Below are 20,434 nucleotides of genomic sequence, written 5' to 3'. Positions count from 1 at the left end.
GGGGCCTGGAGAGAGGGCTCAGAGTGAGGAGGGGGGAAACTGGAAAAGCTTTCGTCCCGGGAACCCTTGAGGGGAAAACAGACAGGGCCTTCCAGGGTGTGACAGGGGCACATGTGTATCTGGAGGTCACAGGACAGACCTTATAGGGGCCCCAGGGTCAGCCGGGGGGGGGGGGCTGGAGTTGAGGGCACAGGAGCTTAGCTGAGGGCTGAGCTCTTGGCTCTGAGGATTTGAGTGCCAAAAAGAGGGGACCAGAATTGGGGAGTTTGTCCTCCTAATTCCTTTGCTTTCAATCAAGCAGGACAGAAAGGTGCGTGTGTCATGTGTGCATGCCCTTTGGATGCAATTAGCTGGAAACTCTTCATTAGAGAAATCTGGCCTGAGGTGGTTTATGGTTTACACAGCGCTTCCTGTCTGTGTGACAGGTCTCAGTGTTCCCATATCGAGGTTGAGGAGAAAACTGTCCCTACCTGATAGGATTGATTGAGGGTTATGTGTGCCAAGGCTTGTCAAGAGTAGAGTGGAACACAGTGCCCGGGACACAGCTTGATGAATGCCTACTGTTAATTAATGGCTCTTGTTGTCATGATGATGCACTAACTTCTTTTTTAATGTCCTTACTGAGATATAACTCACATCCCCTGCATTTCACCCATTTAAAGTGTCCTCAGTTTGTAGTATAATCACAGGGTTGTGTAACAATCTAATTTTGGAACATTTTCATGCCCCTCAAAGAAACTCCTTTGCTATTAGCAGTGATTCCCTCTCTCTTTCCACAGCCCCAGGCAACCACTGGTCTACTTTCTGTCTCTATGGCTTTGCCTCTCTTGAGTGTTTCATATAAATGGAAACCCTCCAGGCGTGTCTTTATGAGGGGCCTCTCTCACTTACTTTTCATGGAGGTGGTTTAGGAGCCTGTGGTTGGCGTTAATTTCTGATCATTATTTCGCAACAGGTCAGTGTATTTTTAAAAAAATTATTGAAATATAGTTGATTTACGATGTGTTGGTTTCAGGTATATAGCAAAATGACTCAGTTATACATACATATATTCTTTTTTAGATTCTTTTCCATTATAGGTCATTATAAGATATTGAGTATAGTTCTCTGCTCTACAGTAGCACCTTGTTCTTCATCTATTTTATATATAGTAGTGTGTGTATTTTAATCGCAAACTCCTCATTTATCCCTCCCTCCCCCCCTTTCCCCTTTGGTAACCATAAGTTTATTTTCTATGTCTGTAAGTCTATTTCTGCTTTGTAAATAAGTTCATTTGTATCATTTTATTTTAAGATTTCACATATAAGCGATATCATATGATAATTTGTCTTTCTCCAACTTACTTCACTTAGTATGATAATCTCTAGGTCCATCCATTTTGCTGCAAATGGCATCAGTGTATTTTTTTTGATCTGTGGGTTAGAGCTGAGAACTCTGGCCAATGTAATCTGATCACCCAAAGCGAGGCAGTGTGGGGTGTCAGTTAAAAAGAAAGCCTAAACTAAACCACACGTGTTCTGCCAGACAAACTAAGTTCAAATCCTTGGTCTGCCTCTTTCAAATGTAGTGACCTTGAGCGGGTTACTGATCTCCTCAGAGCCTCTCTGTGTCTGTAAAATGGGACCCGTCTGTCTGTTGGTCATTGGGTCATGGAGAGGATTAAATAAGCACACACGTGCCCAGGATGCAGTACTTGCCAATGAATGATTCACCGCTAACAATATTTTTGAGATCCCTCGGCTGTCCCGTATGGGACCATATTGTGTGCTTAAAATATTCATTACATGACTAATATATATTGTATATTAGAGAAGGTTTGGAAAATATAAATGAATCAAAGCAAAACAAGCATAGTCTTTAATCCCAGCATTGGGAGATAATTGCTATTATTATTTGGGGAAAACAGGTCGATTTTCTTTCCTTACTTTTATACATTTGTATATACTTAGATGTTTTCCCAGTGGGGGTTCATGCTGTTTTCATAGCAGTTGTTTTTAGACAACATTATGTTGGAATGTATGTTCACGTTCAATACACAACTGTCACTTTTAAAGGCAGCATCTTTTTTTAAAAATTGGCTAAACCAACCATAAAGTATTTAACTGATCTGCTCTTGGTGGGCCCTGAGGTTGAGTCCAGTTTTTACACTGTTGTAGAGAATGCAACGGTGAACAGTTATGTACTCATTTTGTTGTACCCATTGGATTTATTCTTTTTTTTTTTTTGCGGTACGCGGGCCCCTCACTGTTGTGGCCTCTCCCGTTGCGGAGCACAGGCTCCTGACGCGCAGGCTCAGTGGCCATGGCTCACGGGCCCAGCCGCTCCGCGGCATGTGGGATCTTCCCGGACCGGGGCACGAACCCGTATCCCCTGCATCGGCAGGCGGACTCTCAACCACTGCGCCACCAGGGAGGCCCTGGATTTATTCTTTCAGGATAAATCCCCTCCAAGTAGAATTGCTGAGCTTCTTAAGTAAATGTTTTATTGCGATATCACGTACAGAAGAGTGCATCGCTAGTGAGCATGCAGATCCCAGAACTTTCTGAGAACACAGCTATGTGACCTGCAGCTGGATCAAGAATTAAACGCTTCCAGTTCCCAGAAACCCTCTCATGCCTCATTCAAATTACTGCCCCATCAAGGGCAACTTCTATACTAACTTAAAAAAAAATTAAGACGTTATTATGAGCCATTTTAGGTTAACAGCAAAATTCAGGGGAAGGTACAGAGATTGCTCATGGCCCCCTGCCCCCCACACACGCACAGCCTCGCCCACCGTCGGCATCCCCCACCAGAGGGGACATTTGTTACAACTGATGGACCTCCACTGATACATCATCACCCAGAGTCCACGGTTTACATGAGGGTTCTCTCTTGGCGTCCTACATCTTATGGGTTTGGACAAATGTATAATGACATGTCTCCGTAAGTATAGTATCATACAGAGTAGGTTCACTGCCTTAAAAATTCTCTGCTTTGCCAACTGATCGCTCCGCTGGTAACCGCTGACCTCGTTGCCGTCTCAGTAGTTTTGCCTCTTCCAGAATGTCATATAGTTGGAATCCTACTGTTTGTAGCCTTCCTGTCCTGACTTAACACTGCAGATGAGTTTTGCTCGTTTTTGAGCTTTATGTAAATGGAATCATAAAGTAGGTACTCTTCCGTGTCTGGCTTCTTCTGCTTGTTATGGTTTGGAACTCACCCAGGCTATTGTCCATACTATTTGTTCATTTTTCACTGCTGTATCCTATTCCATTACTTGCATATACCACACACTTTATCTGTTCTGCCATTGCAGGGCATTTGGATAATTTCCAGTTTAGGGCTCTTCAAATTGTACTGCCGTGAAATCCTTCTACACATCTTCTGATGTGTGCAAATGTGCAGTTCTGTTGGGTATGTACTTAAGAGTGGAATGGCCAGACCATGGAATACACGAATGTCCGTGCTAACATACATGTGATGTAAATGGCTGTCTTTTCCTCCAGAAAGGTGATAACTGTCCCCAAGGGTTACCTGACCTTTCTGAGTGTCAGTTTCTACATCTGTAACATGGGATGCAGCCTCCTCCCAGGGCGTCATGAGGAACAGATGAGCTAATGTGTGGAGATGAGCCCCATTCCCCCAGCACATAGCAGGCCTTCGGGATGGGTTGGTCATTGTAAAGAGTATTTTCTAGCCAACAACAGCTTCTAGAAAGCCTTGAGAATTCTGAGTTGCATATTCTTTTTTATTTTGAATATTTATTTATTTATTTTGGCTACACGGGGTCTTAGTTGCTGCACATGGGATCTTCATTGCGGTATGTGGGATTTTTTTTTTTTTTTTTTTTTTTTTTTTTAGTTGCTGGCATGCGGGATCTTTTAGTTGTGGCATGCGGACTTCTTACTTGCAGCATACACGCAGGATCTAGTTCGCTGACCGGGGATCGAACCCAGGCCCCCTGCATTGGTAGCGTGGAGTCTTACCCACTGGACCAGCAGGGAAGTCCCCCGAGTTGCAGATTCTTGAAGAGATCACAGCTCGAGCCTGAGGCTAAAAAAAACATGAAGTAAAGTAAGGTGACCAGTTGGCCCCAGAAATTAGCTACCTCTGGAACAGGAAGCAAAAAGATGCTTAAGGGATGAGAAATGCCAAGAGGATGGTGTGGGGAGAGAGCCCTTCCCCAGCCCAGCCACCATTTCGGAAAGTTTTGTTTTGTTTTTAAAAATTTATTTATTTTATGTTAATTTTTTGGGGGGGTGCATTGGGTCTTCGTCGCTGCACACAGACTTTCTCTAGTTGTGGCGAGCGGGGGCTACTCTTCGTTGCGGTGCGCAGGCTTCTCATTGCGGCGGCTTCTCTTGTTGTGGAGCGTGGGCCTTAGCCATGCGGGCTTCAGGAGTTGTGGCTCGCGGGCTCTAGAGCGCAGGCGCAGTAGTTATGACGCACGGGCTTAGTTGCTCTGCAGAATGTGGGATCTTCCCCAACCAGGGCTCGAACCCATGTCCCCTGCATTGGCAGGCGGATTCTTAACCATTGTGCCACCAGGGAAGCCCCATTTCAGAAAGTTTTGCCTGAACTGTCCATAGTCCCCAGGCACCAGGCCTAAGGGCCTCAAACACTAGGATAGTCTGGGAAAAGAGGTGATGTTGTGTAGCGGTTAAGGGTGGGCTGTGGAGCTGGGGAGATTTGAGGTTGAATCCCAGTTCTACCAATCACAGTTGTGTGATCATAGCACCCTCTGAGCTGCACTTTTCCAGTGATACAACAGAAGGAAAAAGTATCTATTCACAGGGTTGTTTTAAGGAGGAAGTGAGAAGGTACACATAAGGGTTTAATATTGTGTGTTTCAGAAAATAAGCACCGACACGTGGGTGGAAGCCTTCTAAAGCCTGGAACCCACCAGGCCCAGTCTTAACTGTGTAATAAATAGGGCCTACCCACCAAAAATGGTAATTAAAAAAGAAAAAGTGTACGTAGGTTTTCTAAAACAATTAGGAGTGGGGAGAGGGGGACTTGGATGACGCCACTCAGAGGGTACGATCTTGCAGTTATAAGATAAATCAGTACTAGGGATGTGCTGTACCACATGATAAATACAACGGACGTTGCCGTATGTTATACATGAAAGTTGTTAGGAAAGTAAATCCTAACAGTTCTCACCACACAGAAAAAAAATTGTTTTTTCTTTTTTTTAAAATTTCTTAACTTTTATTGGAGTACAGTTGATTTCCAATATTGTGTTCATTTCAGGTGTACAGCGAAGAGATTCAGTTATGCATATACATATTTTCATTCGTTTTCAGATCCTTTTCTCATATAGGTTATCACAGAGTATTGAGTAGAGTTCCCTGAGCTGTATAGTAGGTCCTTGCTTGTTATCTATCTTATGTACAGTAGGGTGTGTGTGTCAATCCCAAACTCCTGATTTATCCCTCCCCCCAGCTTTTCCCCTTTGGTAACCATAAGTTTGTTTTTGGTATCTGTAAGTCTGTTTCCGTTTTGTGAATAAGTTCATTTGTATCATTTTTTAAAATTAGATTCCACGTATGAGTGATATGATATTTGTCTTTGTCTGACTTCATTTAGTATGATAATTTCCAGCTGCATCCATGTTGCTGCAAATGGCATGATTTTCTTCTTTTTATGGCTAAGTAATATTCCATTGTGTATATGTACCACATCTTCTTTATCCATTCCTCTGTCAGTGGACATTTAGGTTGCTTCCATGTCCTGGCTATTGTAATAGTGCTGCAGTGAACATTGAGGTGCATGGATCTTTTTAAATTACAGTGTTCTCCAGATATGTGCCAAAGAGTAGGATTGCTAGATCATATGGTAGTTCTGTTTTTAACTTTTTAAGGAACCTCCATACTGTTCTCTATAGCAGCTGTACCAATTTACATTCCCACCAACAGTGCAGGAGAGTTCCCTTTTCTCCACACCCTCTCCAGCATTTATTGTTTGTAGACTTTTTGATGATGGCCATTCTGAATGGTGTGAGGTGATACTTCACTGTAGTTTTGATTTGCATTTCTCTGATAATTAGTGATGTTGAGCATGTTTTCATGTGCTTTAGGCTATCTGTATGTCTTCTTTGGAGAAATGTCTACTTAGATCTTCTGCCCATTTTTTGATTGGGTTGTTTGTTTTTTGATATAAGAGCTGCATGAGCTGTTTGTATATTTTGGAGATTAATCAATCCATTGTTGATTGCTTCGTTTGCAAACATTTTCTGCCATTCTGTGGGTTGTCTTTTTGTTTTTTGTATGGTTTTCTTTGCTGTGCAGAAGCTTTTAAGTTTAATTTGGTCTCATTTGTTTATTTTTGTTTTTATTTTCAATACTCTAGGAGGTGAATCAAAGAAGATATTGCTGCGATTTATGTCAGAGAGTGTTCTACCTATGTTTTCCTCTAAGAGTTTTATAGTGTCTGGCCTTACATTTAGGTCATTAATCCATTTTTTTTAAATGTATTTATTTGGCTGCATTGGGTCTTTGTTGCTATGTGCGGGCTTTCTCTAGTTGCAGCGAGTGGGGGCTACTCTTTGTTGTGGGGTGCAGGCTTCTCATTGCAGTGGCTCCTCTTGTTGTGGAGCATGGGTTCTAGGCACGCAGGCTCAGTAGTTGTGGCTCATGGGCTCTAGAGCACAGGCTTAGTAGTTGTGGCACGCGGGCTTAGTTGCTCCACAGCATGTGGGATCTTCCTGGACCAGGGCTCAAATCCACATTGGCAGGCAGATTCTTAACCACTGCACTACCAGGGTAGTCCCCATTAATCCAGTTGGTTTATTTTTGTGTATGATGTTAGATAATGTTCTAATTTCATTCTTTTACATGTAGTTCTCCAGTTTTCCCCAGCACCACTTATTGAAGAGACTGTCTTTTCTCCATTTTATATTCTTGCCTCCTTTGTCATAGATTTATTGACCATAGCTTTGTGGGTTTATTTCTGGACTTTCTATCCTGTTCTAATGATCTATATTTCTGTTTTTGTGCCAGTACCATACTGTTTCAATTACTGTAGCTTTGTAATATAGTCTGAATTCAGGGAGCCTGATTCCTCTAGCTCCATTTTTCTTTCTCAGGATTGCTTTGGCTATTTGGGGTCTTTTGTATTTCCATACAAATTTAAAAAACTTTTTGTTCTAGTTCTGTGAAAAACGCCATTGGTAACTTGATAGGGATTTCATTGACTCTGTAGATTGCCTTGGGTAGTATAGTCTTTTTGACAATATTGATTCTTCCAATTCAATGACATGCTATATGTCTCCATCTGTTTGTATCTTTTATTTATTTCATCATATCTTATAGTTTCCTGAGTACAAGTCTTTTGCCTCCTTAGGTAGGTTTATTCCTAGGTGTTTTATTCTTTTTTCTGCGATGGTAAATGGGATTATTTCCTTGATTTCTCTTTCTGATCTTGCACTGTTAGTGTATAGGAATGAAGAAATTTCTGTGTATTAATTTTGTATCCTGCAACTTTACTGAATTCATTGATGAACTCTAGTAGTCTCCTGGTAGCATCTTTAGGATTTTCTATGTATAGTATCATGTCATCTGCAAACAGTGACAGTTTTACTTTTTTTCTAATTTGGGTTCCTTTTGTTTCTTCTTCTCCTCTGTTTGCCGTGGCTAGAACTTCCAAAACGGTGTTGCATATAAGTGGTGACATTGGACATCCTTGTTCCTGATCTTAGAGGGAATACTTTCAGCGTTTCACCGTTGAGAATGATGTTAGCTGTGAGTTTGTCATATATAGCCTTTATTATTTTGAGGTAAGTTCTCTCTATTCCCACTTTCTAGAGAGTTTTTATCATAAATGGGTGTTGAATTTTGTCAAAAGCTTTTCCTGCATCTATTGAGATGATTATATGGTTTCTATTCTTCAGTTTGTTTCTGTGGTTTATCACACTGATTGATTTGCAGATATTGAAGAATCCTTGCATCCCTGGGATAAATCCCACTTGATCGTGGTGTATGATCCTTTCAATGTATTGTTGGATTCGGTTTGCTAGTATTTTGTTGAGGATTTTTGCATCTATGTTGATCAGTTTTATTGGTCTGTAATTTTCTTTTTTTGTGTGGTATCTTTGTCTGGTTTTCTTATCAGGGTGACGATGGCCTCATAGAATGAGTTTGAAAGTGTTCCTTCCTCTGCAATTTTTTGGAAGAGTTTAAGGATAGGTGTTAATAACTCTTCTCTAAATGTTTGATAGAATTCACCTGTGAAGCCATCTGGTCCTGGACTTTTGTTTGTTGGAAGTTTTTAATCACTGTTTCAATTTCAGTACTTGTAATTGGTGTTCATATTTTCTATTTCTTCCTGGTTCAGTCTTGGAAGGTTGTACCTTTCTAAGAATTTGTCCATTTCTCCTAGGTTCTCCATTTTATTGACGTATAGTTGTTTGTAGTAGTCTCTTATGATCCTTTATATTTCTGTGGGGTCTGTTTAACTTCTCCTTTTTTCATTTAGAATTTGATTGATTCTAGTCCTCTCCCTTTTTTTCTTCATGAGTCTAGCTAAAGTTTTATCAATTCTGTTCATCTTTTCAAAGAACCAGCTTTTAGTTTCATTGATCTTTTCTGTTGTTTTCTTCATCTCTATTTCATTTATTTCTGCTCTGATCTTTATGATTTCTTTCGTTCTACTAATATTGGGTTCTATTTGCACTTCTTTCTCTTGTTGCTTTAGGTGTAAGGTTAGGTTGTTTATTTGAGATTTTTCTTGTTTCCTGAGGTAAGATTGTATTGCTATAAACTTCCCTTGTAGAACTGCTGTTGCTGCGGCCCATAGGTTTTGGATCATTGTGTTTTCATTGTCATTTGCCTCTAGGTATTTTTTTTTTTTGATTCCTCTTTGATGTCTTCATTGATTTATTAAATTTTGCATATGAGATGATGGACCTTCACTAAACTTACTCTGGTCATCGTTTCACGATATATGTGACTCAAATCATTATGTGGTACACCTTAAACTTATACAGTGCTGTACATCTATTATATCTCAATCAAATTGGAAGGAAGAAAATGAAACAATTGAGGTTATCTAAATACATTGCCCACAACAGCAATGATCAAAATTCTATTTCTTTTCCTTCCACTGCTCTTGCTTTTCCAGATTCTCTGTACACTTCTTACTACGGGTCTCCCAAATCACTTCCGGCACCAGCCTGAACCACTTTCCCCCTTCCCTCCTCCTCTGTCTCTTTTAATGTGACACACGAAGCCCCTTTTTCAGTAGGGAAAATACCCATCTCCAGGAGTGGGAGGGGAGGAAGTCAGAAAAGCAGATACCATCTATTTAATAAGCTGAGGAAAGAGAGGGTGACCTGGTTCACGTTTGTCCTCTCCCAGGAGCTGTTATTAGTAGTAATTGTCTTATTGCTAAGGGGGCAGAGCTAATAATAATAACCCCAGAGCTGTGTTACCAGGAGGAACGGCAAACCCATTCTCTGCTTCTTCATCCTGAGCTTCGTTTTACCTTGGTAGGAGATGGCGAGAGAATGAATGGAACAGGAGGGTGAGGGTGAGGCTCCAGCCTTTCTCCCATAGCTCCGAGTTCAGAGGTCAATGATGCCTTTCTCACTTTTTTTTTTTCTTTTTTTTCTCCTACTTCTTAGTCTCGTCTGACCAGATCGAGCAGCTCCACCGGAGATTTAAGCACCTGAGTGGAGACCAGCCCACCATTCGGTAAGATCAGCATCTGGGTTTGGGTGTCGGACAGGGCCGTGACCCTTGGGGATGTCCCTTTCCATTTATCTCTTCCCCTGAGTGCTGGCTGGCTCTCCCAGAGCCCCTGGGTAGCCCCATGTCCTGAGACAAAGCTGTAGTTGTCGTAATGCTTTTGGTTCCTTCTAGACAAGATGTCCTTAGCCGGGAGGAAAAGAATCTCATCTGTTTCTACTGGGATAACTGGAGTGAAAACAAGGGGTGGGGACAAAGAGCTGGTCAGCCACCCCCTACCTCACCTTGCCTTCCCTGGAACCCCAGACACACATGACGGGCCTGTTGAGTGCCAGGATCACACCCAGCGCTGGGCACCCCAAAGATGAGTCGGTTGTGATGCAGCTCAGTTCAGGGCCTTGAATGCTCTCACGAGGCCCCGGCTCTTGACTCTGCTTACTCTGGCTGGTAGTTCCAGCCTCAGATTTCTGTCAGGGAAAGTCACCATTTCACATTGCGTTATTTAATGTGAATCTTGTAGAAGCTGGGTGGGTTAACTTTTTGTGAGGAGGAATGCCTTGGACTGTTTGCCTTCTTCTACGAGAGGGTGTTCTGTCTTAGGTGGTGGTTGTTATTTAGAACTAAGTTAGTGAGAAGTCTTAGTCAATGAGTCGAGCACAAAGTTGGTGAGGAAGCTTCGAGTTGAACTAAAGCAAGCAGTTTCCAATGTAAAATGAATACTGTTCTACCACAAACTTTCTAACAGATGTAGTTTCCTAAAATAGACATTCAGAGTCTCAAGGTTACAGTCTTGGAACTTTAAAATAAACCTTTAAATAGTCCAGGGAAACATGGGTTTTTTTTTTTTTTTTTTAGTAAATGGACTTAAAATTTAACTAAATTTTTATGGAAAGCAACATGTAAATACTATCCACTTTCTCTTGTCTATCTAAACAAAGGCATGTTGTTAATCCAGTGCGTTATATTCTCAGAGCATCCATTTCCAGAGCTCAGAGTCTGGTGGTCTCAAGCTTCTGATGGCCTCTGGTCTGTTTGATTATATCCAGGGCGGGAGTAAATTAAATCAGGACTGACTTCTTGAATTCTACACATCTCACTCACTAAGCCCAGTGAAGAGCCCAGCAAAAGTTCCTCTGGCTTCTCATTGGCTCTGATGGGGTCACATGCCCAGCGCTGAGCCAGTCACCATAGCCAGGGGTTGGAAATGCAAATTGTTTTTTCCCAGAGCTGTGAGTGAGCAGAGCTGGGTCATCTGCCAAGGGCAGGGGTGGAGGGTGGAGTGATTTCCAAGGGCTTCCTTGGACCAGGGGCTGAGGAATGGGTGCAGGTGTCGGGGAGGTGACACATGTGCACCTGGATTTTGGAACATGGAGGTGTCAAGGGCAGCCTTCATTCCTTTAGAAATTCATGGGCACATGCTCTGTGCCAGGTGGGCAATATCTGTGCTGGCAGGCAGGACCACCATGCAGCTCACACTTTGGGGTGTGTGAAGGCGGGGCCCCCTTTCTCGAGATAATTTTCCACCAAGCTGTGCCCCCAGCCCTATCATAAGCTGCCTTGGACTTCTCATTATTATGGGTCTGGGGTCCATGGGTCTTGGCTTGGTGAGAGGTCTCATGTTGAAATTCCACATGTGTTTTCAGACTTGGGGAAGCAGAGGCAAAACCCAGACTTGGGAAACATATCATATTTGGATCACCCATATCCCTGGCTGCATGACTTAGGGTTAATTGTTCTGTTTCTCTGAGCCTGTCTCCTCCGTAAAGTGAATGTGGTCATTTGGGATTTGATTTGAGCATTAAAGATGAGCATATGCAGGATGATTCTGCTCTGAGCTGGGTTCCTTGGCATTTGGCAGACAGGACTGTCACCATTCGACCGTTGGTGAGGTCATGAGGACCCACCTTGAGATGTCCAAGCAGTGGCCGTTGATTATAGGGCTGGAGTGGAGGTGGGGCGCACAGGTGCTGTGTGAGCAGGAGGTAGCAGTGCTGGTGGAGGCCCCTCCCACTTTGAGATTCCAGCGTCCCGAGCCCTGACTGTGTTGCCCAGCGGCCCCTCATGGGCTTTTGCAAGGATGTACTGAAACGTTGAGCTCTACACTGGTTCTTTTTTTTTTTTTTTTTTAATGTTATTGAAGTATAGTTGATTTACAATGTTAATTTCTGCTGTGCAGCAAAATGATTCAGCTGTACATATATATATTCTTTTTCATTATGGTTTATTACAGGGTATTGAATATAGTTCCCTGTGCTATACAGTCGGACCTTGTTGTTTATCCATTATTTTTTTAATTGAAGTATAGTTGGTTTACAAAGTTGTGTTAATTTCTGCTGTATGGCAAAGTGACTCAATTATACACATATATACAGACTTTTTAAAAAGTTATTTTCTGATTAATCTTTTTTTAATTTAATTTTATTATTTATTTGGTTGCACAGGAGGGCTCCGTAGTTGCGGCCCATGGGCTCCTTAGCTGTGGCATGCGAACTCCTAGTTGCGGTATATACTTGGGGATCTAGTTCCCTGACCAGGATCAAACCTGGGCCCCCTGCATTGGGATCGTGGAGTCTTAACCACTGCACCACCAGGGAAGTCCCTACATTCTTTTTCATATTCTTTTCCATTATGGTTTATCACAGGAGATTGGATATAGTTCCCTGTGCTATACAGTAGGATCTTGTTGTTATATACTAGTTTGCATCTGCTAACCCCAAACTCCCAATCCTTCCCTCTCCCTTGGCAACCAAAAGTCTGTTCTCTATGTCTGTGAGTCAGTTTCTGTTTTGTAGATAGGTTCATTTGAGCCATATTTTAGATTCCACATACAAGTGATATCGTATGGTATTTGTCTTTCTCTTTCTGACTGACTTCGCTTAGTACGGCAATCTCTAGGTCCATCCATGTTGCTGCAAATGGCATCATTTCATTCTTTTTTATGGCTGAGTAATATCCCAGTGTATATATGTACTACATCTTTGTCCATTCATCTGTTGATGGACATTTAGGTTGTTTCCATGTCTTGGCTATTGTGAACAGTGCTGCTATGAACATAGGGGTGTATGTATCTTTCTGAATTATAGTTTGTCCAGGTACATGCCCAGTAGTGGGATTGCTGGATCATATCATAATTCTGTTTTTAGTTTTCTGAGGAACCTCCATACTGTTTTCCATAGTGGCTGCACCAGCTTACATTCCTGCCAACAGTGTAGGAGGGTTCCCTTTTCTCCACACCCTCTCTAACATTTGTTGTTTGTAGATTTTCTGATGATGTCCGTTCTAACTGGTGTGAGATGATACCTCGTTGTAGTTTTGATTTGCATTCTCTAATAATTAGTGATGTTGAGCAGCTTTTCATGTAACTACTAGTCATGTGTATGTCTTCTTTGGAGAAATGTCTATTTAGGTCTGCCCATTTTTGGATTGGGTTGTTTGGTTTTTTGTTGTTAAGTTGTATGAGCTGTTTGTATATTTTGGAGATTAAGCCCTTGTCGGTCACATTATTTGCAAGTATTTTCTCCCATTCCGTAGGTTGTCTTTTCATTTTTTTTTAAATGGTTTTCTTTGCTGTGCAAAAGCTTGTAAGTTTGATTAGTTCCTATTTGTTTATTTTTGTTTTATTTCTATTGCATTGGGAGACTGACCTAAGAAACACTGGTATGATTTATGTCAGAGAATGTTTTGCCTATGCTGTCTTCTAGTCTTATGGTGTCATGTCTTATGTTTAAGTCTTCAGGCCATATTTTAGTTTACTTTTGTGCCTGGTGTGAGGGTGTGTTCTAACTTCATTGATTTACATGCAGCTGTCCAACTTTCCCAGCACCACTTGCTGAAGAGACTTTTTCCCATTTTATATTCTTGCCTCCTTGTTGAACATTAATTGACCATAGGTGTGTGGGTTTATTTCTGATTATTCTGTTCTGTTGATCCATTTGTCTGTTTTTATATCAATACCACACTGTTTTGATTACTGTAGCTTTGTAGTATTGTCTGAAGTATGGGAGAATTATGCCTCCTGTTTTGTTTTGTTTTTTTTCTCTCAGGATTGCTTTGGCAATTCTGTGTCTTTTATGGTTCCAAGTAAATTTTTGGATTATTCTAGTTCTGTGAAAAATGTCATGGGTAATTTGATAGGGATTACATTAAACCTGTAGATTGCTTTGGGTAGTATTGGTGTTTTAACAATATTAATTCTTCAACTCCAAGAGCATGGGCTATCTTTCCATTTCTTTGAATCTTCTTTAATTTCTTTTATTAATGTTTTATAGTTCTCAGCATATAAGTCTTTCCACCTCCTTGGTCAGGATTATTCCTAGATTTGTTTGTTTGTTTGTTGTTTTTGGTGTGATTTTCAAAGGTATTATTTTTTTACATTCCCTTTCTAATGATATTTCATTGTTAGTGTAAAGAAAAGCAACTGATTTCTGAATGTTAATCTTGTATCCTGCTAGTTTGCTGAATTCATTTATCAGATCTACTAGTTTTTGTGTGGAGTCTTCTATAGGGTTTTCTATATATAGTATCATGTCATCTGCATATAGTGACAACTTTACCTCTTCCCTTCCGATCATTCTGTATATAATAGTTTGCATCTGCTAACCCCCAAATCCCAATCCCTCCCTCTCCCAACCCCCTCCACCTTGGCAACCACGAGTCTGTGCTCTATGTCTGTGTGTCTGTTTCTGTTTTGTAGATAAGTATATTCGTGTCATGTTTTAGATTCCATGTATAAGTGATATCATATGGTATTTGTCTTTTTCTGTCTTACTTCATTTAATATGATAATCTCTAGGTTCACCCATGTTGCTGCAAATGGCATTATTTCATTCATTTTTATGGTTGAGTAGTATTCCATTGTGTGTATGTTCTACATCTTCCTTATCCATTCATCTGTTGATGGACATTTAGGCTGTTTCCATGTCTTGCTATTGTGAATAGTCTACACTGGTTCTTTCCCAGCATGAGTGTACATGCAAATCAACCGGGTATCTTGCTAAAATGCAGGTTTTGATTCACAGGACCATAGTGGGGCCTGGGACTCTGCATTTTAACGGTCATGGGCAGTGTTGGTGAGGTGCCTAGAATCTGGGGCTGGCACCCTGTTTGCCCTCCAGGCTTGGATAGGTGGTGCTATCCACCCCCAGGTGCTGAGAGGGCCATGTGCAGCCTCCGATTTCCCATGCCTCGTAGGTCAAGCCAGGACTTGGGAAGGTTTGAGCTGGTCACTCTGCCCGCCACCCTGCACCCCACTTACATATCTCCTGCACACCCACCGCTGGGAACGCCATATGCATTGCCCTTTCCACCCCTGCCCTCAAGCAAGCCCTGATTATATCTACCTGGACCCAGTGAGCAGCCCCTGCTCCCGAGCCCTCGGGGGCTCCCCAGTCAATGTCATGTCCATGCTCTTTAGCTGGGGTCCACCAGGGTCTTCAGCTGCTGGGTTTTGCTTTGCTAAGGTCTCAGTGTGGACACCACCTCCTCCAAGACACCCTCCTGCCCCCTAACCCCCACAGATTCCTCCTGGGGGTGCCCCAGCCCAACATTTACAGCACAGAGTTGTAACTGCCCCCCTTCCAGCCACCAATCCCCTGCAACAGACTATCGGCCCCTTGCGGGGCAGGAGCTGGGTCTGCTCCCCTGGCGCTGAGTCCAGGGCTTGTTACAGGGTGGATGCTCTGGGAGTAGTTGATTGATTGAATGAATGAGAGAGCAAAGAAGTGAGGAACAAGTGAGTGAGCATATTGACTAGAAGAGTTCTCTATAATCCGTCAAGCATGTAGAGCTGAGACCTGTTGTTATTAATAGTCTTTCCCTCACAGGGCTTACATATTCCTGGTAGAAGAATTTATCTGGGGGCCTGGCACATGGGGACTGTTCACAGGTAGAAGCTATTGTTTCAGCATGTTTGGTGCTGCAGAGCCTGTTGCTTCCGCCTTATACAGCCTCACAGGTAGTGGTAGGAACACCTATTCTCCCCATTTGACACATGTGAAAGTGAGGCTCGGGGAGGTCACGAACCTGGCTCCTGGTCACACAGCTCATAAGTGGAGGAGCTGATTTGAACCCGGTGCTGAGGTCCCTCTGTAAGGAAGCTGGGGGCATGGCTTTGACTTGCGAGTGTCCCGTGAGGGCCTCGGTCTCCCTGCTCTGCTCTCTGAGGACCCTCCGCCCTTACCGTCCTGGGATGGGGTGTATCATTCCCAACACCACAGCGCCTGCTGCAGTGTCTGCAGTCTCTGCTGGGCGGGTAGTGTCAGCTCCACACAGTGATAGCCTGGCCCAGCGTGCAGGAAGGAGGTTAACACCACTCGACTGCAGCGCTTATGCAAACAGGCCTGCAGGAAGGGCCTCTTCCCAGTCCCCTGGAACTGCTTTGCCTAATCCTAATCCACCCTCCAGGGCCTGGAGAAGGGCGACGGGACAGTTTTTCCAGTACTCCTCGGCTTTCCTGCACGGTCTCCCTGGGCAGAAGGGATGGGCGGCCCTGGACTGTGATCTGGTCCCCATTCTGCAAAGGGTTTCCTGTGTGACCCCAGGCTGGGCCTTCAACCTCTCTGATCCCTGGGGATGTCCAGGGGAACATCCAGGAGGCCCTGGGCCACGCTAGGGTTTTGGAGCATAGAAAAGAGCTTTGTTTCTTTAGCGTCAAGATTTGTGAAAGTCGTTGACTGGGGTCCCCTGAGCAAGGCCCCCAGTACCCCAGTCTGGGAGGGGTTTGGGATGTGGCCCCCTCTGCCCCCTCCCTCTCAGAGAACAAAGGTGCCTGAGAGCTTACTAGGGTCCCATGGGGGGACTTTGGAATACTTCCAGTGCAGAAAGCCCCTTAAAAGTGACCATTTACACCTGCAGCATTTATACATAGACTAGTAGGACTTGTATGTTGCATTTAAAAGCTTAATGAAGGGCTTCCCTGGTGGCGCAGTGGTTGAGAGTCTGCCTGCTGATGCGGGGAGCGCGGGTTCGTGCCCCGGTCCGGGGGGATCCCACGTTCCGCGGAGCGGCTGGGCCTGTGAGCTGTGGCCACTGGGCCTGCGCGTCCAGAGCCTGTGCTCTGCAGCGGGAGGGGCCGCAGCGGTGGGAGGCCCGCGTACCACAAAAAAAAAAAAAAAAAAAAAAAAAAAGGCTTAATGAAGAATTGAGTTTCTGAATTTATTTATTTTTTATAAATTTATTTATTTTTGGCTGCATTGGGTCTTCCTTGCTGCGCATGGGCTTTCTCCAGTTGCAGCAAGCGGGAGCTACTCTTCGTTTCGGTGCACGGGCTTCTCACTGCAGTGGCCTCTCGTTGCAGAGCATGGGCTCTAGGCACACAGGCTTCAGTAGTTGTGGCATGCGGGCTCAGTAGTTGTCGCTCATGAGCTCTAGAGCACAGGCTCAGTAGTTGTGGCGGGCTTAGTTGCTCCACGGCATGTGGGATCTTCCTGGACCAGGGCTCGAACCCGTGTCCCCTGCATTGGCAGGCGGATTCTTAACCACTGCGCCACCAGGAAGGCCAGGTTTCTGAATTTATGACTTTAATAAGTTGAATATAGCTTTAAAAAAAAATCCTATGGGGTAAAAATTGCGAAAATTGTTTTTAATTTTAACCCACCACTTCCTACCCATATTTGGTCATGTCCCCTCTTTTTCTGAAAAATCATGTAAGGACATCCAGGGGTGAGTTTACCCTGAGACTTTCAAAGCTAGCATGTCAGGGCCCCACTCTGTATGGGTTCCTTACAAGGCCCAGCAACTGACTTTTTTTTCTTTTTTTTTTCTTTTTTTGCGGTATGCGGGCCCCTCACTGTTGTGGCCTCTCCTGTTGCGGGGCACAGGCTCCAGCCGCGCAGGCTCAGCGGCCACGGCTCACGGGCCCAGCCGCTCTGCGGCATGTGGGATCTTCCCGGACCCGGGCACGAACCCGTGTCCCCTGCATCGGTAGGCAGACTCTCAACCACTGCGCCACCAGGGAAGCCCCAGCAACTGACTTTTTAAAGAATTGCTAATGCTGAATTCTTTTTCTTTAAGAGGGCCCCACAGATTATATGTGTTTCTGGACCCCCCAAACCTGAATCCACCCTGATCACAAAGCACTCTGTTTTGAGGCCTCTTGATGAAAAATGCTTGGATAGAAAATGTTCATCTGGGGCTTCCCTGGTGGCGCAGTGGTTGAGAGTCCGCCTGCCAATGCAGAGGACACGGGTTCGTGCCCCGGTCCGGCGGGATCCCACATGCCACGGAGCAGCTGGGCCCGTGATCCATGGCCGCTGAGCCTGCGCGTCCGGAGCCTGTGCTCCGCAACGGGAGAGGCCACAGCAGTGAGAGGCCTGTGTACCGCAAAAAAAAAAAAAAAAAAGTTCATCTGACTTATTAATTGAGCACCTAATATGCAGAGACTTCTATCCTCAGAAGCTTTTCTTCTAACAGGGAAGACCTTCCATAAATAAGCTTGTTAAACAATGCTGATTTTAGACAGTGAAGAAAATACAATAATGGCTTCTTGCACTTTTTCCTTCTTTAGAGGGGTCCCTTAAGCATCAAATTTTTTAAACAGCAGCCTTTGACTTCCTGATAGTGCCCTGGCAGGCTCACCAACCCCTAGAAATAGATGCGATGGAATCCTTCAAATCTAGCGATGGGGGCCAGGAGGGTGCCTGATTAGATAGAGCTGCATTACAAAAATATTTTTAGCTGCATCGAGCCAGCACATGTGGAGTGATTCCCAGCATGAACGCAGCCACAGATGTGCACGGGGAAGAAAAAGGACGCAGTTGCCCGCTGTGCAGTGCCGCCAAAGCGCCAAGCAGCGTTCTGATGGGCCGGGTGTCAGCAAAAGTCCTAACTCCAGGGCTTGCTTTGCGTCCCTCGGCCGTGCCTCTCACGGTTTATCCAGTGAGAGGTTAGCTGTTAGCTGTGTGGTCTCGAGGGTCTCGGGGACCCTCTGAAGTTCACACCATTACCCCATTTGTCAGATCAAGAAACTGAGGCTGAGGAGGTTAAGGTCCCATAGCAGGGCTGTGGCTGTTGGAATAGCCAGAGCCCTGAACCACTATGATCACATCGCTTTTCCCCAAATGAAGTCACTTTTTAACCCAGTCGCTTTGTTTTTTAACCTGTCAAATAACTAAGGACTTACTTTTTCTTTTTTAAAGAAGTGCTCACAACAGTGAAAGAATTGAGGCCCCACCTAGATGGTGAGACTGTTTCACTGTCCGTATTTAACGTATTCCAGGAGTTTACCAGGACTCTCTTTAAAGCCTCAGCTAGGACGGTACACATTCACTTAAAAAGAAAAACCCGCAGTTACTTGTAAAACTGCCCAGGAAACAGCAGGTGTGAGTGGCCCCGGGGCTCTCACACCTGCTGAGGTGACCATGTGAGGTCAGATGTGAGAAGGGGACCCATGAAGGCATCAGTATGGTGTGAAAGGGTGCCCAGGTGTCCCCAGATCAGGAAGAAGCTTCTTAAATGGTCCTAGATTTAGGGGACTCACATTAAAAAAAATTTTTTTAACAGATTCTTTCCCCAGGACCACTAATACTTGACTCAGTCCTTGCTTTACAAAAGTAGGTGCTAAGACCTTCCATGGGGCTTCCCTGGTGGCGCAGTGGTTGAGAGTCCGTCCGCCTGCCGATGCAGGGGACGCGGGTTCGTGCCCCGGTCCGGGAAGATCCCACGTGCCGCAGAGCGGCTGGGCCCGTGAGCCATGGCCGCTGAGCCTGCGCGTCCGGAGCCTGTGCTCCGCAACGGGAGAGGCCGCAACAGTGAGAGGCCCGCGTACCGAAAAAAAAAAAAAAAAAAAAAAAAAGACCTGCCATGGCAGGTTCTAGTGCCAAGGAGGCCAAATGAGAAGTGAGGCTCCCTCTGTCCCGTGGGGGGCTTCTGTTCAGGTGTGTGCCCGTGTGCGGGAGCGAGGTAACTAGCATATAAGCCAGCTCGTTATATATAGTGACGAAGGAAACGGGGCAGAGACGGTGCGTCCTTGGGACCGCCGTGTGGAGAAGGACCTTAGGACAGGGGGTCGGTGAAGGCCCCGCTGAGGTGGCCGCCCTGAGGCTGAGAGCAGAATGGAGAGAAGGGGCCGGTGTGTGGAGGGAAAAGGGAAGGATGCTCCGGGCGGAGGTGGGACCGAGCTCCGTCAGCCCGAGTGATGAGCGGACTGGAGAGTTGGGGGCAGATCACCGAGGCCCGCCTTGGCCGTAGGAAGGACCCAAAATAAAAGACTCAGTGCTGGCTCCAAATACCACCTGGATATTAACTACCTAATTTGTATCTCCGGCCGGGCCATCTCCTCTGAACTCCACACTCACCTAGCCCCTGCCTGTCCCCTTGATGTCCCAAAGGCATCTCACGCTTAACGTGTCCCAGGGCAAAGCCCCCACCCCGGACCTCCCATCCAGGCTGCCATCAGCTCTCACCTGGGTTATCGTAGCAGCCACAGCCCCCCAAGACCTCCTGCTCCTGTTCTCCCTGCCCCACCCTCGTATAGGCCCACAGTGATGCATGGTGGGGGGAGACCCCGAAAATGGCACTTCTCTGCTGAGAATGTTCCATCTCAGCGAGGAGAATAAAGTCAGAGCCGCCTGGCCGGTGCGTCTGCTGCAGATCCGTGGGGCCAGCACCCCTCCGATCTCCTGACCGGCTGCCTTTCACTCCTGCTGTTGCAGCCGCGTGGGTGTTCTTACTGTTCCTGCCTCAGGGCTCTAGCACGTGCTGGTGCTTCTTTCTAAAAGGCTTTTCCCCAGAGTAGGCTTGCCACTGGCGCTTGGAGCTGGATCATTCTT

General features: G+C 44.9%; 1 protein-coding gene across 1 annotated transcript in view; it reads left to right on the top strand.

Moving 5' to 3' along the window:
* TESC (tescalcin) overlaps nt 1–20,434 on the top strand; it is a 65,527-nt gene that overhangs the window by 17,403 nt on the left and 27,690 nt on the right. The window contains exon 2 of the mRNA XM_059040400.2: nt 9,605–9,674. Coding sequence (XP_058896383.1) covers nt 9,605–9,674 — 70 coding nt within the window. The remainder of the gene's footprint in view (nt 1–9,604; nt 9,675–20,434) is intronic.

Source organism: Kogia breviceps, chromosome 15 (assembly GCF_026419965.1).
Source record: "Kogia breviceps isolate mKogBre1 chromosome 15, mKogBre1 haplotype 1, whole genome shotgun sequence".
NCBI classification, from domain to species: domain Eukaryota; kingdom Metazoa; phylum Chordata; class Mammalia; order Artiodactyla; family Physeteridae; genus Kogia; species Kogia breviceps.
This window is presented reverse-complemented; position numbering and strand designations above follow the sequence as displayed.